This window comes from Bombina bombina, chromosome 12 (genome assembly GCF_027579735.1).
Source record: "Bombina bombina isolate aBomBom1 chromosome 12, aBomBom1.pri, whole genome shotgun sequence".
Lineage (NCBI taxonomy): Eukaryota > Metazoa > Chordata > Amphibia > Anura > Bombinatoridae > Bombina > Bombina bombina.
Genome location: NC_069510.1, coordinates 96,800,283 through 96,823,683, shown reverse-complemented (window position 1 = coordinate 96,823,683; position 23,401 = coordinate 96,800,283). Strand labels below are relative to the sequence as shown.

Sequence of the window (23,401 nt, the reverse complement as noted above, 5' to 3'; positions counted from 1 at the left end):
AATACATTTTTCCCTGATCCTGTCTAATACTTGTGTACTAACATCACCTCAAGTAATTCTTCCTGATCCTATCTAATACTTGTGTATTAGCATCAGCTTGAGTAACTCTTCCCTGATCCTGTGTAATACTTGTGTAATAGCCTCACCTGGAGTAATTCTTCCCTTATCCTGTCTAATACTTGTGTAATAGCCTCACCTGAAGTAATTATTTCCTGATCCTGTCTAATACTTGTGTACTAGCATCAGATGGAGTAATTCTTCATGATCTTGTCTAATACTTGTGTACTTACATCACCTGGAGTATTCCCCCCCCCCCCCAATCGTGTCTAATACTTGTGTACTAACATCTCCTGGAGTTATTCTTCCTGATCCCTGGTAATTAGTATACATGGCTCCCAGCGCTGGGTGACCATTCCTTACCTGGGCTGTGCCAAGCTTGGACCAGTCGGGTTTCAGGTAATAAATGATCCCGTCTTGTGCCCCGGGCAACATAGCACCACGTACAAGGAGGATGAGAAGGACCACATAGGGAAATGTGGCTGTGAAGTAGACAATCTGAAACAGGCAGAAGTGACATTAGTAGTTTGTAAGAACCACCTGTCCCAGCAGTGGTTTAATGTTACACCTGATAATACATTCTCTACCACCCCCTAGGCAAACAGGTTAGAACTTTCAATTATGAATTAAAATGTAATTAACTCCCCTTTACCTTATGGATCAGAGACATGAGCTCTTTATGGTTTATGTACATGGATGTAGGCAAGGATAATGCAATGCTAACCCTACATGAATGCCAGCCTGACATACACATCATCACCTTAGTGGGCACATACTGTTCTAGGCTAAGTCTAGCACAATGTGGGTGCTCATTGCTAGAACCAACCATAACACATCATTTTAAAAGCAATGTCATTCATGGTAAGGTGGCATGTGCAGAACCCACTAATGTTTAGAAAGTCAGAGGGGTTTTGATTTGTTACAGACAGAGAAATCATCTGCCTAGGGCCTCTTCTGTCTTCTAATTGCTTATTTACCTAGTTTTGTTGTGCAATTTAGCTCACTCCTTACTGTGTTGCCTATAGTGTGCTGTAGATCTGGTTTTCTGAGAGGCTGTTTATAGCCTATAAATAAAGATATACTGTACATGTCTTGTGTGCGGTCGTTGTGCATTAATCTTTCATGAGGTCATAATCTCAGGATAGAGGGCAGCAAGTTCAGCAGTAATTTGCAGAAGAATGACTTTACAGAAAAGGTGGTTGACTGCCAGTATAGATAGGGACACATACTGTAAGGGAATTACAATAATGCCTGAGGTTTGCATAAGACTACCCTTAAAGGGACAGTAAAGTAATAATTACAACTTTTTGATTCAGATAGAGCATGCAATTTTACATTCCAGTCCAATTTACTTCAATTATCAAATTTGATTTGCTGATTTGGATTAATTTGTTTAAGAGTAGGCTCAGGAGCAGCAATGCACTACTGGAAACTAGATGAACGTATTTGGTGAGCCAAATACAAGAGGCATACACGTTGTGACGGACACCGGCTACCCTGACTGGGTAGCTCTGCCAAAAGGTCCTGCTTCCTCCCCGGAACCTGGACTATATAGCTGGAAAGTGATTATAGCTAGAGCCCACCCAAATAACCAGACAAGACCAGTATTCAGATGAAACACGAACAAACTTTATACGGAAAACCACACAGCTTATATACACATTGAGAGCCTTATCTGATCCCAAGATCTCCCGCCATTCCCACCCCTCCAGACGGTCCGGCGCCTCCATAGGAGCCACAGTCATATAGAGCCCCCACAGTACCTAGGTCGCGGTTTCGGGGTGACCCCGGGGAGTGGCGGTACTTCCAGGGTGTCGTTGAAAAGTTCCTGGTCCCCAGATGCCACAGTCCACAGGTTACTTGGGACCAGAGTTACAGCCTAGCAAAGATATTGAGGTGGGGGTGTCCAAAACCCCCGGTTCCCAGGTGGGCTCCCCCTCGGCAATCATCCCAGCCCTTGTCCACTAAAGACACAACAATTCCCCAAGAGAGCAGAGCTCTTGGACAAAGGACCGCTGGAGCGACCTGGGGTAAAGGTTATCGGGCGTCCGGGGTAGGCCGGCCAGTAGTTCCAGGAGCCCGGCCAGCCAGAGAGGGGTCAGACGGTAAGGGATCAGCTCTTCCATGAGGAGGTACAAACAGTAAAACATGAAACAGGAAGGATTTGGGAGATCCCATAATCCATAAAAGGGCCAAAACTGGTGTAATACGTAGGGAGTCAGGTAGTAGGCGGGTGGGGGGTAGCCTTGGCAGCCTGGTATCTGTGACACACGTGTAGCCGCCAGTTAGCTTCATTGTGCATTGCTGCTTCTAACACTCTCTAGCTATACTCTTCAACAAAGCATACCAAAAGATCAAAGAAAATGTAATAATACAAGTCATTTGTATAAAATGTCATACTCTATCTGAACCATGAATGTTTAATTGTTACTTTACTGTCTCTTTAGCTGACAGCTCAGACGCCTTTTAAGATAAACATGCGTTTTGGTGGCATAAATGAAAGTATTTGCTTTTGCAGCCCTCCTGGCACTAAAGAGTTATTCTACTAAACAACAATGCCGGACAAAGAAGAAGCACTTTTGTTCTTGTAGAGTATCCATGACACTGCGTAAGCTGCCCCCATCTGGTACTTGGTGCTGGTAAACATCCCTATTGTTCAGTAAAGTCACAGCGAGGAACAGTACACAGCAGTGTCTGGGAGTGGGAGCCCATGACACGTGCTCCATTCATAGTCTCATGGTCATCGGTCCCCTCTCCCACCTCCCCATTCAGCCTGCGAGTCCCTCTGCTGACCAGAGGCTTTATGGGTCACCAGCTGGTGCTGTATAAGCAATCTCCGAGGCTTTACAGACAGTCGCTGGGCTTTGTCAAGGATTGCGCAGGTTTAGCACTTGTCAACTCTTATCCCACGAACAACAGATGACTAAAGCTTGCTCCCCAGTAGGGGGCTCCTATCACCAAGCCAGGAAAACGTACCATGTAATGTCACACGCTTGGCGTACAGAGCACAACCATCCCTGGCATTTACATTAGACCTTTTTATGGCACAGGACATACGTGACTGCCACTATCTGATCTCCCCTAGCAGTGCTTACGCTTTAGGTTAGACTGCCTGTGGATATAGCGGATATAGCGCATCATGCTGCATATATCAGATACATACGTGAGGGCCAGGTGCCCAGCCTGCCTGATAGCGGTCAATACACTCTAAATGTAATGCCCCATAAAGTGCTTTATTATTTGTAGTAATTGTAATGTGTCTTTTCCTGCAGTTTCATTGTGAAAATAAAGTTTTTTTTAAATTTTGCCTCCAGAGGCTAGAGTGTATCCTGCAATATGCAAAACCTTGACCCTGCAACATGCTTGACACAGCAGGAGATCAATTATATTTGTGTCTAACTGTCCACAGCAGAGGAGATAAAATAATCTGATTAAAAAGGTTTTTTTTTCATTGGATGTTCCCCTGAGCTGCAAAATAATACAAAAGACAGTTTCCTCTGCTGTGAGGTACGAGAGGCCTAGTATGGGCCTGTGCCTTTGAGAGGGGAAGGGTGAGTGATCAGCCAGAGTGGACAAGGACATTGCAAGGTCACTAGCTGCTTCCCTATTCCCAGACTCACTCATTCCTCCACATTGTTTGCCAGTTGCTGAGCAATAGCAAAGCCCGTCCCCTCCCCCAGCAGAGTCGCTCTATGATAATTAGTAAAACTGTCAGCCCCAGGAAGAAACATTATTATGCAGCAAAATTCCTGTCGTATGCTGCCGTCTATTTGATAGGATTTCTTCTCACCCATTCCCTATACTGCTGCTGTTACCTGCTGCTCCTATTACTTATACTAACAGTGATATCACATTACTGTACATTTATCTACAGACACACAAACCTTACCCATTCCCTATACTGCTGTTACCTGCTGCTCCTATTACTTATACTAACAGTGATATCACATTACTGTACAGTTATCTACAGACACACAAACCTCACCCATTCCCTATACTGCTGTTACCTGCTGCTCCTATTACTTATACTAACAGTGATATCACATTACTGTACAGTTATCTACAGACACATAAACCTCACCCATTCCCTATACTGCTGTTACCTGCTGCTCCTATTACTTATACTAACAGTGATATCACATTACTGTACAGTTATCTACAGACACACAAACCTCAGCCATTCCCTATACTGCTGTTACCTGCTGCTCCTATTACTTATACTAACAGTGATATCACATTACTGTACAGTTATCTACAGACACACAAACCTCAGCCATTCCCTATACTGCTGTTACCTGCTGCTCCTATTACTTATACTAACAGTGATATCACATTACTGTACAGTTATCTACAGACACAGAAACCTCACCCATTCCCTATACTGCTGTTACCTGCTGCTCCTATTACTTATACTAACAGTGATATCACATTACTGTACAGTTATCTACAGACACACAAACCTCAGCCATTCCCTATACTGCTGTTACCTGCTGCTCCTATTACTTATACTAACAGTGATATCACATTACTGTACAGTTATCTACAGACACACAAACCTCACCCATTCCCTATACTGCTGTTACCTGCTGCTCCTATTACTTATACTAACAGTGATATCACATTACTGTACAGTTATCTACAGACACACAAACCTCAGCCATTCCCTATACTGCTGTTACCTGCTGCTCCTATTACTTATACTAACAGTGATATCACATTACTGTACAGTTATCTACAGACACACAAACCTCACCCATTCCCTATACTGCTGCTGTTACCTGCTGCTCCTATTACTTATACTAACAGTGTTATCACATTACTGTACAGTTATCTACAGACACACAAACCTCACCCATTCCCAATACTGCTGTTACCTGCTGCTCCTATTACTTATACTAACAGTGATATCACATTACTGTACAGTTATCTACAGACACAGAAACCTCACCCATTCCCTATACTGCTGTTACCTGCTGCTCCTATTACTTATACTAACAGTGATATCACATTACTGTACAGTTATCTACAGACACACAAACCTCACCCATTCCCTATACTGCTGTAACCTGCTGCTCCTATTACTTATACTAACAGTGATATCACATTACTGTACAGTTATCTACAGACACATAAACCTCACCCATTCCCAATACTGCTGTTACCTGCTGCTCCTATTACTTATACTAACAGTGATATCACATTACTGTAGTTATCTACAGACACACAAACCTCACCCATTCCCTATACTGCTGTTACCTGCTGCTCCTATTACTTATACTAACAGTGATATCACATTACTGTACAGTTATCTGCAGACCCACAAACCTCACCCATTCCCTATACTGCTGTTACCTGCTGCTCCTATTACTTATACTAACAGTGATATCACATTACTGTACAGTTATCTACAGACACACAAACCTCAGCCATTCCCTATACTGCTGTTACCTGCTGCTCCTATTACTTATACTAACAGTGATATCACATTACTGTAAAGTTATCTACAGACACACAAACCTCACCCATTCCCTATACTGCTGTTACCTGGTGCTCCTATTACTTATACTAACAGTGATATCACATTACTGTACAGATATCTACAGACACACAAACCTTACCCATTCCCTATACTGCTGTTACCTGCTGCTCCTATTACTTATACTAACAGTGATATCACATTACTGTACAGTTATCTACAGACACACAAACCTCACCCATTCCCTATACTGCTGTTACCTGGTGCTCCTATTACTTATACTAACAGTGATATCACATTACTGTAGTTATCTACAGACAAACAAACCTCACCCATTCCCTATACTCAGGGCCGCCATCAGGGGGTGACAGGGGTGACTCCTGTCAGGGGCCCAATGGGCTAGGGGGGCCCCATGAGGCAAGAACTAAAAAAAAAAAAAAAAAAAAAAAAAAGTTTTTTTTTTTTTAAATTTTGGCAGCCACCAGTGGGTACTACAGCAGAGTGCTAATTGAGCATGGGAAATGTTATTACAAGGAGTAAAGTATTAGCATTTGAGAGGATTTCTGAGTGTGCACTAAACCACTATGCACAGTGTGAGACAGACTTGGCACTTTGTTTGTAGAGTGTGTGCCTGAGTGAGACGGCTGATCACTTTCATTTGCAGAGGAGGTAGGAATTACTTAGCAAATGTTTTTTATTTCTTTGTGCAATTTAAGATTGTAACTTCAGTGTGGTAGTAGTTGTATGGTGGGGCCAGGGGTCCATAAAAACACATTTTTTTAGCAGCAGTGTATTTATGATTATTTGACAATGCTGTAGAAATTCTATATTTAAAACCATGCAGAAATGTTTCCTCCTCAATACACAAATTATATATATTACATTCCAGTTTACTGCCCATTTATGCAAGGACTTTCCAGATACAAGGAGGCATTTTATCTAAGATTTTTACATCTGCATAACATGTTATACTCTCAGACTAAGATTGCTCAGTGTTGGAAATGAGACAGGTTAACTTAAAACGGTTCAGTTTACTCTACAGCTGACTTCATTTTGAAATGCATACCAACAAGCTTAAATCCTGCATTTAACCAGATCTAATGGTATGAGTACCACAGCTTATGGTTCCACCAAGACCATATAGAGTACAGCATTTTCAAAATCCACAAGTACAGCTGATTGATGGGAACATTTGTACACTATATTTGAAGTGGTGCTCTTGGTTGGGGAAAATGGGGAAAATATCAAACAAACATATGTCAACCTTTTAAAAGTACTTTTCTTCATCTAGCCATCTACCCAGATCATTAATGTACAATTTTGAATTCACAGAATTATTTTTGTTTGCACATTTACAAATATGATTCTTTAAAAAGTGATCTCTTAATTTCTGCATTTTTTATCATGCATGTCACACACTGTTGATTTAGGGGATGCAAGGTGCATAAATGTTTCCTCCTGTGAGTGTTTCTGTGGGTGTCTGTGTTTATGTGTTTGTGCTTTGGTTTGTGTCTCTATGAGTGTGTATGTATTTTTTCTGTTGGTATCTCTGTGAGGGTGGGTGTGTATGTATTTGTGCATTTTCTGTGGATGTCTGTGAGGGTGCGTGCATATGTCTGAGCTTTTTCAATGGTTGTCTCTGTGACGGTGTGTGTGTGTTTGTCTTTGTGTATTTTCTCTGGATGCCTCTGTGAGGGTGGATGTGTATGTCTGTTTCTGTGGATGCCTCTGTGAGGGTGTGTATTTTCTCTGGGTGTCTCTGTGAGGGTGTGTGTATGTCTTTGTGTGTTTTCTGTGGATGTCTCAGTGAGGGTATGTATGTATGTCTTTCTGTGTTTTCTGTGGGTGTCTCTGTGTGTGTGTGTATGTCTTTGTGTGTTTTCTGAGGCTGTCTCTGTTGGTGTTTCCTTGGGTGTATGTGCAAGTTTGATTGGTTACTACTGATTATTCACATGTTTCTACAGACTTTGAGACTAATGAGACCTTTCTGGAAGTCACCAATCTACCATTTAACCTTTAAATTATTGTTTAGGCAGTTCAGGGCCCTTCCTTTCAGCCACTGCATGCTGTTGTCATCATTTAGTTGGCATCTTCCTTTACAAAAAGATAATCAGAACTCCATATTTGTTTTCTAAATCTCGTTTTTTTATTTTTTTACAAAACTATAGTTTACCTCATTACTTGTCAGGTCAATGTAAACAAGTGCTAAGTGTCTGTTTGGGTGTCTGTGTCTGAGTTTCTTTGTGTGTTTGCTAGAGTGTCTATATGTGAATCCTTATGTGTGAGTGTGTGTGTGTGTTTCAGTGTATGTTGCTACCTTTACAACATTTCCAAGTTTAAATAGACACTTAAGAATAAAGTACATATATGTTTTAGTCACTTGGTCAAAAATTGCACATGTCAAAGGGGGGGGGGGCCCTGATCAATGGTTAAGTCAGGGGCCCCAAAATTTCTAGTGGCGGCCCTGCATACTGCTGTTACCTGGTGCTCCTATTACTTATACTAACAGTGATATCACATTACTGTACATTTATGTACAGACACATGAACCTCACCCATTCCCTATACTGATGTTGGCTGTGCTCCTATTACTTATACTAACAGTGATATCACATTACTGTACAGTTATCTACAGACACACAAACCTCACCCATTCCCTATACTGATGTTACCAGGTGCTCCTATTACTTATACTAACAGTGATATCACATTACTGTACAGTTATCTACAGACACAAACCTCACCTATTCCCTATACTGCTGCTGTTACCTGGTGCTCCTATTACTTATACTAACAGTGATATCACATTACTGTACAGTTATCTGCAGACCCACAATAAGGATTAACTTTTAAAGACAGCTCTATGAGTAAATTTCAGTCCTCTAATTAACCCATATTAAGTAAGTAACATTTTTTCCTGAAAGCATATTTCTTGGCTTATTATTAGAAGAGCAAGCTTAACCCCTTTTTAGCCAAAAAGTTAGTTTGAAGAACAGCACATGCCCCCCACAAAGCATTGCAGCCCTTTTTGGTAATCAAGAAGTTAGGTTGCAACCTGCCAGTCAACGGGATCGAAGCCCAACTTTTTTAAAAACAATCTGTGGTTAAAGTGGTGATTGGCTGTTTAGGCTATGACATCACAGATCATGCGGCGTGACACAGCCAATTACTGCATGAGAACCATATATACAGTCGACCTGAAGTTCTATATGATTGACATCCTGTTATCTTGCCAATCGCAAGCAGTGAATATGATCATATTAGGGAGCCCTCTACATATGTGTATTTGTTTACTTGTAAAAGGACCTGTCTATTTAATAGCAACAAGCACCAACTCTTGCAGTAATAATAAAGCAAATTCGACAGAAGGGATTTGTAGGTTTCTAAGCCAATAACCTCTGACTTGTAAAGTTCATTTGGCACAAAACAAGTCTTTTGCGCTTCTACTCAGATAGAATTGGCGAGAGAACAGATATTTCCAGGAAGGGCCATTAACTCAATGTTTTCCGTGTTGTAAGCGCCTGTAACCAGGAGTGGAAATTTCCAGGCAACCATCTATTTATTAGCCACAAACCTAATGACCCTGAGAAAAAAAAAACTTATTTAACTCTCAGTGGGCTGGATGATGGTTCATTAGCCATTTGTTTTATATAAGTACCATGTGCCACAACTCACTGGCAGTCTCACCTGTTATGCGTGGCATTTGGAGGCATTATTATAATCAGCCACTTACTCTAACAATAAAGAGCCAAGGCAGGACTAAGGGACAAAATAAAGTAACAATATACACTATACTTAAAAACTCACTGGTCGGCGGGAACACAATTACCTAGGCTGTATCAGTTTGTCTTAAAAATAGGTGTTTTTTTTAATCAGTCACAAGTTAATTACTCAGCTTAGCATTTCAGTTTGTCAGGAGTTTGGCGGTATCCACTGCACAACATGGTGCAGTGCCAACTAACGGTCTTAATGTCATCCAACTGGTAAGGACTATGTGTACATACAGAGTGCACGGTGTAACGCACAGTCTGATTGTGTACGTAAATTAAAGAGTGCACTCTTGAACAAGCAATCTGTGTATGTATATTAAAGAGTGCACTCTTGAACAAGCAATCTGTGTATGTATATTAAAGAGTGCACTCTTGAACAAGCAATTTGTGTATGTATATTAAAACGGACATTGTACGCTAGATTTTTCTTTGCATAAATGTTTTGTAGATGATTAGTTTATATAGCCCATCTGGGAGTGTTTTTGTAACAATGTATAGTTTAGCTTATTTTTTAATAACATTGTGCTGATTTTCAGACTCCTAACCAAGCCTGCTATACTTGCTTTCCCAGCCCCTTTCAGTGGGTGTCCCGGCCTAACCTCATTAAATGGTCATAAGCTGGGAGCTTCTAAGTAAGTTTTTAAAACATTTTATACTGGAATTTAAGATCAGTATCTGTGCATATTCTTTATAGTAATGTCTATTACATGCAGTTAAATGTAAATTGGTGTATACTGTCCCTTTAAAAAAATGCAGTCTACAACGAACAGTCTGTTTGTGTACGTATATTTAAGAGCGCAATGTGTAAAGCGCAATCTGTTGGTGTACATATAATAAAAAATGCACAGTGTAATGCAAAGTCCATTTGTAAACATATAATGTACAGCACAATGTGTAACGTGCAGCGTGTTTGTGTGTGTATAATGTACAGAACACTGTGTAACGTGCAGCGTGTTTGTGTGTGTATAATGTACAGAACACTGTGTAACATGCAGCGTGTTTGTGTGTGTCTATAATGTACAGAACACTGTGTAACGTGCAGTCAGACCCTCATATGTATCTCTATGAATAGATCCTAGATCACAACATAACCTGTGTTTGTTTTTTTTTAGGACTCGTGAGGCATTAATGAGCTACAGCAATAACAAACAAGAATGTCTCTGTCTAGTAAAGACTTCTCTGTCTGTGGCTGCAGATTCACACCACAGCTTGCTCAGTGTTGCTGGGAAGTTACAGATTGCGGAGATCTGATGCCAAGGCCTAACTGCAGCGCTTACACACGACTTACACTTGTTGTCGTCTGGGTTAGCCCAGTGTTTGTCAGATGGGAGAATCCCCCATAAGCAATGTCACAGAGAATAGCTTCTGTATTTCTTAATTACAGTGCATTAGAAATATTAACACAGAAAAGGGACCCAAATGATATGGTACTGCTCCCTGGGGGCGGTATCAAGCTGGTGCAGGGTTTGCCCCTGTGCTTTTTTTCCAGGGGGGGGGGAAACCTCTATATAGTCATGTTTTCCAATGCATTATTAGTTTACATGAGAAACATTGTTACTATTGTTTTACTTAACGGCATCATGCAGTATTCAGAAGTTTCAAACAATGTGCTACACAGTGATTGCTTGATCAGTGCAGAAGATGATTTATATCTGTCTGTAATTGACTACAGAAGAGATTTTATGACACCCCTGAGAACTACTTACCTTTCCTGTGGACTTGACCCCTTTCCAGACACAGAAGTAAACGAGCAGCCAGCAGAACAACAAACAAAGCAGTAGCTCCCAGTTAATGGAACCCACGTCATCCAGGCCACTGGACAGTCTTAAGACCTTGTTCCTGCAAGAATGATCGCAATGAGTACCGTGTATTTGTAAATCAGCAGAGTCAACCCCGGCATCACAGAGCCCCATGGCATATGCCTGCTGGTGGCACCGCACATATGGAGAGGAACATTATTGTATCATGTTAGATGGAGCATGTATTAAGATGGGAAACAGAATAATATGTAATGAGACTATTTATATAATAACTATCTACATATACCTGTAGTTTTGATACATGAAGGCATTCCCTTATTGGACATTATGCAGAGATTTGCTCAGAGGACCAGAACGCACCGATATGACTTAACCTGCGGTATTATTCTCTATCGTATAATGAGGGATATGCAGGACCAGCACGCACCGATATGACTTAACCTGCTGTATTATTCTCTATCGTATAATGAGGGATATGCAGGACCAGCACGCACCGATATGACTTAACCTGTGGTATTATTCTCTATCGTATAATGAGGGATATGCAGGACCAGCACGCACCGATATGACTTAACCTGCGGTATTATTCTCTATCGTATAATGAGGGATATGCAGGACCAGTATGCACCGATATGACTTAACCTGCGGTATTATTCTCTATCGTATAATGAGGGATATGCAGGACCAGCACGCACCGATATGACTTAACCTGCGGTATTATTCTCTATCGTATAATGAGGGATATGCAGGACCAGTATGCACCGATATGACTTAACCTGCGGTATTATTCTCTATCGTATAATGAGGGATATGCGTGACCAGCACGCACCGATATGACTTAACCTGCGGTATTATTCTCTATCGTTTAATAAAGGATATGCAGGACCAGTATGCACCGATATGACTTAACCTGCGGTATTATTCTTTATCGTTTAATGAGGGATATGCAGGACCAGTACGCACCGATATGACTTAACCTGCGGTATTATTCTCTATCGTATAATGAGGGATATGCGTGACCAGCACGCACCGATATGACTTAACCTGCGGTATTATTCTCTATCGTTTAATAAAGGATATGCAGGACCAGTATGCACCGATATTACTTAACCTGCGGTATTATTCTCTATCGTATAATGAGGGATATGCAGGACCAGTACGCACCGATATGACTTAACCTGCGGTATTATTCTCTATCGTATAATGAGGGATATGCAGGACCAGAACGCACCGATATGACTTAACCTGCGGTATTATTCTCTATCGTATAATGAGGGATATGCAGGACCAGTATGCACCGATATGACTTAACCTGCGGTATTATTCTCTATCGTATAATGAGGGATATGCAGGACCAGTACGCACCGATATGACTTAACCTGCGGTATTATTCTCTATCGTATAATGAGGGATATGCAGGACCAGCACGCACCGATATTACTTAACCTGAGGTATTATTCTCTATCGTATAATGAGGGATATGCAGGACCAGCACGCACCGATATGACTTAACCTGCGATATTATTCTCTATCGTATAATGAGGGATATGCAGGACCAGTACGCACCTATATGACTTAACCTGAGGTATTATTCTCTATCGTATAATGAGGGATATGCAGGACCAGTACGCACCGATATGACTTAACCTGCGGTATTATTCTCTATCGTATAATGAGGGATATGCAGGACCAGCACGCACCGATATTACTTAACCTGAGGTATTATTCTCTATCGTATAATGAGGGATATGCAGGACCAGCACGCACCGATATGACTTAACCTGCGATATTATTCTCTATCGTATAATGAGGGATATGCAGGACCAGTACGCACCTATATGACTTAACCTGAGGTATTATTCTCTATCGTATAATGAGGGATATGCAGGACCAGTACGCACCGATATGCCTTAAGCTGCGGTATTATTCTCTATCGTATAATGAGGGATATGCAGGACCAGTACGCACCGATATGACTTAACCTGCGGTATTATTCTCTATCGTATAATGAGGGATATGCAGGACCAGTACGCACCGATATGACTTAACCTGCGGTATTATTCTCTATCGTATAATGAGGGATATGCAGGACCAGTACGCACCGATATGACTTAACCTGCGGTATTATTCTCTATCGTATAATGAGGGATATGCAGGACCAGTACGCACCGATATGACTTAACCTGCGGTATTATTCTCTATCGTATAATGAGGGATATGCAGGACCAGTACGCACCTATATGACTTAACCTGAGGTATTATTCTCTATCGTATAATGAGGATATGCGTGACCAGAATGCACTGCTATGACTTAACCTGAGGTATTATTCTCTATCGTATAATGAGGATATGCGTGACCAGAATGCACTGCTATGACTTAAGCTGCGGTATTATTGCCTATCATGTAATGAGGATATGCGTGACCAGAATGCACTGCTATGACTTAAGCTGCGGTATTATTCTCTATCGTATAATGAGGATATGCGTGACCAGGATACACTGCTATGACTTAAGCTGCAGTATTATTCTCTATCATGTAATGAGGATATGCGTGACCAGAATGCACTGCTATGACTTAAGCTGCGGTATTATTGCCTATCATGTAATGAGGATATGCGTGACCAGAATGCACTGCTATGACTTAAGCTGCGGTATTATTCTCTATCGTATAATGAGGATATGCGTGACCAGGATACACTGCTATGACTTAAGCTGCAGTATTATTCTCTATCATGTAATGAGGATATGCGTGACCAGAATGCACTGCTATGACTTAAGCTGCGGTATTATTCTCTATCATGTAATGAGGATATGCGTGACCAGGATGCACTGCTATGACTTAAGCTGCGGTATTATTCTCTATCGTATAATGAGGATAAGCGTGAGCAGAATGCACTGCTATGACTTAAGCTGCGGTATTATTCTCTATCATGTAATGAGGATATGCAGGACCAGAATGCACTGCTATGACTTAAGCTGCGGTATTATTCTCTATCATGTAATGAGGATATGCAGGACCAGAATGCACTGCTATGACTTAGCCTGAGGTATTATTCTCTATCATGTAATGAGGATATGCGTGACCAGAATGCACTGCTATGACTTAAGCTGCAGTATTATTCTCTATCATGTAATGAGGATATGCGTGACCAGAATGCACTGCTATGACTTAAGCTGCTGTATTACTCTCTATCATGTAATGAGGATATGCGTGACCAGAATGCACTGCTATGACTTAAGCTGCTGTATTACTCTCTATCATGTAATGAGGATAAGCGTGACCAGGATACACTGCTATGACTTAAGCTGCTGTATTACTCTCTATCATGTAATGAGGATATGCAGGACCAGAATGCACTGCTATGACTTAAGCTGCGGTATTATTCTCTATCATGTAATGAGGATATGCAGGACCAGAATGCACTGCTATGACTTAAGCTGCGGTATTATTCCCTATCATGTAATGAGGATATGCGTGACCAGAATGCACTGCTATGACTTAAGCTGCGGTATTATTCCCTATCATGTAATGAGGATAAGCGTGACCAGAATGCACTGCTATGACTTAAGCTGCGGTATTATTCTCTATCATGTAATGAGGATATGCGTGACCAGAATGCACTGCTATGACTTAAGCTGCGGTACTATTCTCTATCATGTAATGAGGATATGCGTGACCAGAATGCACTGCTATGACTTAAGCTGCGGTATTATTCTCTATCATGTAATGAGGATATGCGTGACCAGAATGCACTGCTATGACTTAAGCTGCGGTATTATTCCCTATCATGTAATGAGGATATGCGTGACCAGAATGCACTGCTATGACTTAAGCTGCGGTATTATTCCCTATCATGTAATGAGGATAAGCGTGACCAGAATGTACTGCTATGACTTAAGCTGCTGTACTATTCTCTATCATGTAATGAGGATATGCGTGACCAGGATGCACTGCTATGACTTAAGCTGCGGTATTATTCCCTATCATGTAATGAGGATATGCGTGACCAGAATGCACTGCTATGACTTAAGCTGCGGTATTATTCTCTATCATGTAATGAGGATATGCAGGACCAGAATGCACTGCTATGACTTAAGCTGCGGTATTATTCTCTATCATGTAATGAGGATATGCAGGACCAGAATGCACTGCTATGACTTAAGCTGCGGTATTATTCTCTATCATGTAATGAGGATATGCGTGACCAGAATGCACTGCTATGACTTAAGCTGCGGTATTATTCTCTATCATGTAATGAGGATAAGCGTGACCAGGATACACTGCTATGACTTAAGCTGCGGTATTATTCCCTATCATGTAATGAGGATAAGCGTGACCAGAATGCACTGCTATGACTTAAGCTGCGGTATTATTCTCTATCATGTAATGAGGATATGCAGGACCAGAATGCACTGCTATGACTTAAGCTGCGGTATTATTCTCTATCGTATAATGAGGATAAGCGTGACCAGGATGCACTGCTATGACTTAAGCTGCGGTATTATTCTCTATCATGTAATGAGGATATGCGTGACCAGAATGCACTGCTATGACTTAAGCTGCGGTATTATTCTCTATCATGTAATGAGGATATGCGTGACCAGAATGCACTGCTATGACTTAAGCTGCGGTATTATTCTCTATCATGTAATGAGGATAAGCGTGACCAGGATACACTGCTATAAGCTGTATAGCAACGTTATGCTAATGATTGTGTAACTGTGTATACCAATCCTGTGTGCATCATACTCATGTTTTAACATAATAAATATTATTTATATTGCTGGTTTGTAACCCAGACTCTTCCTTGCTCAGTATATCTGCACGATAGCAGATCTATATGACTCATTGTTCATCAGTTCAGGGTCCATGGAGATCAGTGGTCAATGCGGTTTTCAGGAGTGGGAGGACGCACTCGCTGTACTTTGTGTTTGAGTCTAAATAGAGGGACCAAAGGGTTCTCAGTCTGGTGTGGGACTGAGTATGTCCATGACTCAATGTCACAATCTAAAGTGACGGTAATTTTCCTATTCTGTGTAGGAGAGGCATGCAACTATCACAGAGACATCAGTCTATCTGTCCTATTAATCATCTTCTGTACAGGTAGTTTACAGTGTACAGTGACTCACAGGCAGGGCTCTGTACCCTTTATAATGTATGTAAATGTCTTCTGATTATTGCACACCACAACTGTACACTTCAATGTTATAGCACTGTGTAATATGCTGGCACTCTATTGTTTATTTATAATTGCAAATGAGTGTTTAAAGGGACAGCTTACCCCAAAATGTTCTACCCTTTAATGTGTTACAAATGATCCATTTAACCTGCTGTATTAAATTGTTTACAATTAGCTCATTTACCTTTATTTCAGCATTTGAAAAAGCTGATTTAGTCTGTGGTATCCCAACCTATACTGAAAGTTTCTATACTTAAAGGGACAGTTCACCTAAAAATGTTCTCCCCTTTAAATTATTCCCAATGATCCTTTTAACCTGCTAGAGTGTATTAAATTGATTACAAGTAGTTCCTTTACTCCTATTTCAGCATTCGAAATAGCTGATTTAGACTATGGTATAGCCACCTATACTGAACAAATTAATACTGGAGTATAGGCTATTGAATAGCCTAAGTATACACAGCCAGCAGAAGAGATTACACTCTCAGTGGGATGCAGGCATTGCAGGATAGTTAAGTAATAAAATGATCATTTTCCATTGTTCTCTCTATGTATTGAGCTTTGGTGTTCCAGCCAAATAAAAGATAAGGAAGCAAATCAGTTTACACAAACTTAGAACATAATGAGATCTGATATCACATTTAAGTTCAACCCATTGTAATAGGCTGTGGTTTCAAAGCACAAAATCAGCTACTTCATATACACAAATAAGCATGAAAATGCAATTTCTCTAATATTTTATACTCTGCAGTTGGTATAACAAGTCATTTAAAATACATTAATGGAAAAACAATTTTACAGTGTACTGTCCCTTTAAAGGACCAGTAAATGCAGTACAATTGCATAATCAACAGCTGCATGATAAAAAGACAATGCAATAGCACTTAGTCTAAGTTTCAAATGAGCAGTAGATTTTGCTTCTGATAAATTTCAAAGTTATGTCTATTTACACTCCCCCTGTGTCATGTGACAGCCATCAGCCAATCACAATGCAGATACATATTTTCTGTGAATTCTTGCACATGCTCAGTAGGAGCTGGTGATTAAGAAAAGTGTAAATAAAAAGAGACTGTGCACATTTTGTTAATGGAAGTAGTTTGGAAAGTTGTTTAAAATTGCATAATCTATCTGAATTATGACAGTTTAATTTTTTACTTGAGAGTCCCTTTAAGTCCATGCTACTGACAGGCTGTGTAAACACAGCCAGCAGAAGAAATTACACTCCCAGTGGGGCGTAGAAGAGATAAGTAATACAATTTTAATTTTCCATTGTTCTCTCTAAATATTGGGCTTTGGTTTACAGACAGATATAAGATAAGGAAGCAAGTGTGTGTACAGAAAGTGATAACATAAGTAGATCTGATTTTACCTACAAGCTCAAACCATTTTAATAGGTTTTAGTTTTAAAGCACAAAACCAGTTATTTCATATAAACAAACCTGAAAAATTCAATTTGCCATACATTTTATACTCTGCAGCTGGTATAGCAAGTCATTGGAAAAATATTAAGGGAAGAACAATTTTACAATGTACTGTTCCTTTAATTTTGACTTTACCGTCAAGTGTGCAATTTTCTCAGATGGTTTTGGAGCTATTGTATTACAAAACTATGTGAAGCACATCTGCTGTTTTGTCTTATGGTCAAAGGATTTTGTAATCCTGGTTTTAAAGGGACAGTCAACTACATAATGTTTATTGTTTAAAAATATAGATAATCCATTTATTACCCATTCCCCAGTTTTCATAACCAACACTGTTATATTAATATACGTTTTACCTCTGTGATTACCTTGTATCTAAGCATCTTCTGACAGCCCCTGATCACATGACTTTTTTTTTTATTATCTATTGACTTGCATTTTAGCCAATTAGTGCTGTCTTGTGCTGACTCTTAAATAACTCCCCGGGCATGAGCACAATGTTATCTATATGGCCCACATGAACTAGCAGTCTCCTGTTGTGGAAAGCAAATAAAAAAAGCATGTGATAAAAGGCTGTCTGTAGTGGCTTAGAAACAGGCAGAAATTTAGAGGTTTAAATGTTATAAATTATATTATTATAACAATGTTGATTGTGCAATGCTGGGGAATGGGTAGAAAAGGCGTTAGCTAGCTTTTTAAACAATAACAATTTTGGTGTTGACTGTCCCTTTAATAAGCTATTTAAAATGTTTCTAAGATTACATCTATCGCACAGCTGTATCGTTACAAGAAAACGCGCGGTGGGGGGGGGGGGCCTGTGTAATGTTTTACAAGGGGTTCATCATTTTAATTCTCTAGGCATTAAATATTCTCTTAATTTCCTCTGATGCAATAATACAAAAATATTATTAGCCTATGATAAATGGAAAAATGTTCAGACCTCTAAAAGCAAATCTGCAAGAGGCGTTACCAATCAGAAAAGCAGGTCACCACCAGCAGGCATTCATGTTGGTGTACAATCCGTTTGGCATGTAACCATCACCATAGGTCCCCCTCAGCCGGTACCCTCCCGCTGTTTCTAATACCACCTTTCATCATTACCAGACCATATTTAAAGAAAATGAAGACAGAAAAATAAATAAAAAAAAAACCGGAGAGGCTGTTTTTAGGCTCACATGTTTCAGAATCATGCTAACAAGACCATCCCACCCTGCAGCTGCCAGCGAGAGGTCATTTGATCCGCTCCTGTCCTGGGATTGCTGGGGCGCAGTGCGCGGGCACTCCTCCCCAAACGCCACTCGCTCGCACCACTGCAAAAAAACATCATAGCAACAGAGAACAAACAATAGCAGAGGAAGTGAAGAACTGCATCACATAGGGTACTAGGATATATTGATGATATATTTGACTAACTATAGATATATTGATGATATATTTGACTAACTATAGATATAGTGATGATATATTTGACTAACTATAGATATATTGATGATATATCTGGCAAACTAGAGATTTATGAATGATGAATCTAGCTAACTACAGATACATTGATGATTAATTTGGCTGAGCTATAGCTATATTGGTGATGTGCCTGGCTAACTAGAGAGACTTTTACAAATAAGTAAAACAATTATTTAATAGAAATGAGTCTGTGTCTGGGCATCATTCATAACAGTCATTTATATACTAAAGATTGGCAATAAGGTGCTGCCATGACACAGCCACTCAACACTCAATGTCACCTGAATATCATCTATATAGCCTGTATGGTCTATAGGCAAATACTAAAGCAGGATGCACAAATTGTAGGTTAATACATTAAGGGCTAGATTACAAGTGAAGCGCTAATTTATAGGGCGCCCTGCAAACAGGCAAATTTGCCAGTTTGTGGGTGTGCAACAAATAACCAGCCATTACACGTGGCTGGTTATTGCTACCATGAGCTTGCAGTAGCTTTAGCCGCTTATAAAATTAACCAGAGATCAGATCTCTGGTTAATTTTAGAAATGACCCCCAAATACAGTGTTGTGTATTTTGTTAAAAAATAAAAATGGTGGCATTATTATTTTTTTAATAAAATAACGGCACCAGGCAGTTTTTGGGTGCTAAAGTTGGCGGGTGTGGTGTGTTAGAAAAAAAGGCACTGAAAAGTGTCTTTACATTGTGGTCTATGGGGAACTTTGTGTTCCCTGTAAGTATATATGTATATGCTTATATACATATATATTTATGTGTTAATATGCTTATATACATATATATTTATGTGTTAATATGTGTATACACATATTAACAAAAATACATATATATATATACACATATATATATATATATATATATATATATATATATATATATATATATATATATATATATATATATATATATATATATATATATAAAATCATAAATATTTACTCCAACAATATATCAAGAAGGTTTTTTTTCTGACTTGTATCTGCATCTGAATCTATCGGAGACTTGACAGAATTGTCCTGTTTTGTTTTGTTTGTGACTACTCTAAGGCACCCTGTGTGGCAAAATGGATCTGCTGAATAAGAATATGTATTATATTATTGTTGGACTATAAATAAAGATATTAAAGGAAAAAATCATAAATATTTACAATTTGCTGCCATTGTTGTGGGACTTACCCCCCCTTCGCTGCGCTAGTTCTCATGTCGTGTCTCACGGCATGAAAACAAGGCTCCCATTGGAGCCTATGGAAGCACATTCTATTGAGCGCAGAGCTTCCTAGCAATGTGAACCCACTTCAAATACCAGCGCGCAATTGCGTGCGCTGGTATTACAAGTGGAGCACAAGTATTGCGCTTGGGAAAGTGCAATTTTGCGCTCCACTTGTACTCTGGCCCTAATTGTTTTAGGAGTATTAGAGATTATACTCCACATACAAATCACTTAGACAAAAAAGTTTTCAAGAAAGTCTGATGTGTATCTGTGAAACGGATACAATGTGCGATATGGGCGTACTGATGAAAGGGATTATGGTCACAGGTACAGATGAATGTACCCTATTTAAATTGCACTGCCAACTGGGTACATGTCCAAAAATGACACAACATAGTACATTATATGGATCTTTATGATCTATTATTACACTGGGCACTTGCAAAAAAGGGAATGTGAGATACAAACAGCTCTCTACGTATTGTACTTTATACAATTTCTCAGTTAAAAGAACACTGTACTATAACATTTGTTTCCCTTTAATGTGTTCCAAATGACTTATTTTACCTATTGCAGAGTATTACATGTATGGGAAATTGTTTCTTCATGTTAATTTCTGTATTTGAAATAGCTGTTCTTTCCCATTAAAACCTGCACCAAGGACATGCTCATAACAATGGGCTGAGCCTGCAAGTAAAGCAGACATGCTAATGTTATTTATATTAGGTAATAGGTATTAAAATGCTAATTATGGCAGGGGGTTAATAAACACAAGCAGATATTTTGCATACAAAATCTCTCCCTCATACCCCCCAGTGGGAGATAAATCAGTGCCATTGTCTCGTATTTGCATAGCTTTTCTACAGAGAAAATGTATATTACTCATATTTTCAGTGCAGCTGGGGATACACCAGGCAAAAGTAGCCGTTTCAAATATCAAATAAAGCTAAAGGAGTTGTTTGCAAACAATTAAATACACTCCAGCAAGCAAAATGGACCATTGGAGAAAAATTATAAGTATAACGTCCGATTAATTTTCTATAGGAGCTATATTTTATGTTAAGGGACATAAAACAAGTTGGGATAGAGACAAAATATAATAATATGTACTTTAATGACTTTACCTGCAAATTTATACTGCAGTGCCTCGCCATTAACCCTTTCTTTTGAGTTTCTGAATTGGAAAGCTCCAACTCCCCCCCCACACAATTCCTTTTATGGCTGTATCTATATCTATTGTTCTTTTGGTAGAATGCAAAAGTGCATCGGGATTATCTGCTGGAGCATGCCTAGTAGCTGTGAACTCAATCGAAATACAATGTCTGTGTCTAAACACTGATAAAGGGGGTGGAGTTGGCTGCATCAGGCAGCTAAGATATGTAATTCATTTTGATATTTTTGAAAATTATTTTAAAATACTGGCCAGTAATTTTTAAACAATTTTTCTATGCAAATTATTTTTAATTAATTAGCCCTTTTACCAGTTTATATATCTTGAGCATTCTCACAACAGGAGGGGATCTACAATCTCTCCCTGTCACCCAATGTCACTGTCACCGGCCATCTGTAAGAGGGAAACTGTTACAAACAAGTGCAGGGTGGACGCTGCTAACCAGACGCATGATAATATCCCAGCTTGTGCCAATATGCTGTGGGGGCCCAAAGAGACAAAGTGTTGCACCTTTTACTAGTGCAAGCTTGTGCCTTTCTTAAAGGGACCCGACCCATTTAAATCTATTAAAGAGCTACTGAATGTATTAGTTATTACAACATGCAATGCAGTGTTTTATCTCCCTGCATTGTGTTTAGCAATGATGATTCAGACTTAGTTTTAAAGGGACATAAAGAATCAAATCAAATCCCCGTAATAAGAGCAATGGTAATATCTAAAGGCTCATGTGTTGGTTAAACAAAGGAGGATAATAACAGAGAAGATTAAGAAAAACTTGAAGACAAAAATGAAGACATAAAATGAACCCATAACAAACTCACTAGGTGTGAACCTAAAATCTTTGTTAACATCCTTCCCAAATCTGTGCAAGGAGGTGTCTTTAAAAGGTATTTTTAAATTGGGGACATGCATGTAGCAGGGTTAAATTAAGATGGCTGCAGTGTGCACTCCCAATTCTCAGAACTGGAAAGCCTGCAATATTCATAAATAACAAAAAGTTTACTGCAAATGTGTTTTACTAAACATTTTATAGTACAATCTCAAGGTGCTTTGTGCCTTTTTTATAAAACAACATCTGACTATTATGTTTCTTTATCAAGATACAATTGTGAAGTGATAGTGGTAACGTCCCTTTGACACATACAGCAGAGTTTTGTTGTCAGTCAGACCTTAAGATGTTGCAATTACATTATTACTAATTAGTTTCGTGGTGACAAATACACACTGTAAAATGCAGTAAAAAAACATATTTATGTGTAGCTGTGAATGCAGGGGGGGGCACATTAATTTACAACCCAGTGATGGGCACAGAGCAAGAACAGAGGTTAAGGGAAGAAAAAGGGGGAAAGAAACTCCCTGTCCAACTAATATTTAGCTTCATAATCGTCTTTTTGCATCCATCCCTGAAATTTATGGTTTACATCCCTCACCTGGGACTCCTAACGCCCTCCTTTTTTTTTTTCTAATACTACCCGGGGGGCACCAGACAATACCTATTAGCTGTGCAGGTGACCAGCAAAATGTTAGTAGATGCTTTACCAACTGTTGGACGGACATGATCCGTCCGACATCGCTGAATGCCGACAGCGTATGCTGTCAGCATTTAACATTGCACAAGCAGTTCTGGTGAACTGCTTGTGCAATGCCACCCCCTGCAGATTCGCGGCTGCTAGCAGGGGGTGTCAATCACCCCGATCGTACACGATCGGGCTGATTGCTGTCCGCCGCCTCAGAGGAGGCGTATGAGTTAAGGAGAAGCGATCTTAAGACCGCTGCTTCTTAACTCCTGTTTTTGGCGGTATAATAAGGGCCATTCGGCCCTTAATAAATCGGCCCCATGGTCTTACTGATGCCCCTTATAGCTCCTTGTGCACATGTGAT

At 39.8% G+C, this 23,401-nt stretch overlaps 1 protein-coding gene across 1 annotated transcript in view; it reads right to left on the bottom strand.

Annotated features, from left to right (window-relative positions):
• SLC6A8 (solute carrier family 6 member 8) overlaps window positions 1-23,401 on the bottom strand; it is a 74,830-nt gene that overhangs the window by 26,903 nt on the left and 24,526 nt on the right. The window contains exons 4-5 of the mRNA XM_053695829.1: window positions 11,010-11,142; window positions 421-555 (exon numbers count right to left, since the gene is read on the bottom strand). Of these exons, the coding sequence (XP_053551804.1) occupies window positions 421-555; window positions 11,010-11,142 (268 nt within the window). The remainder of the gene's footprint in view (window positions 1-420; window positions 556-11,009; window positions 11,143-23,401) is intronic.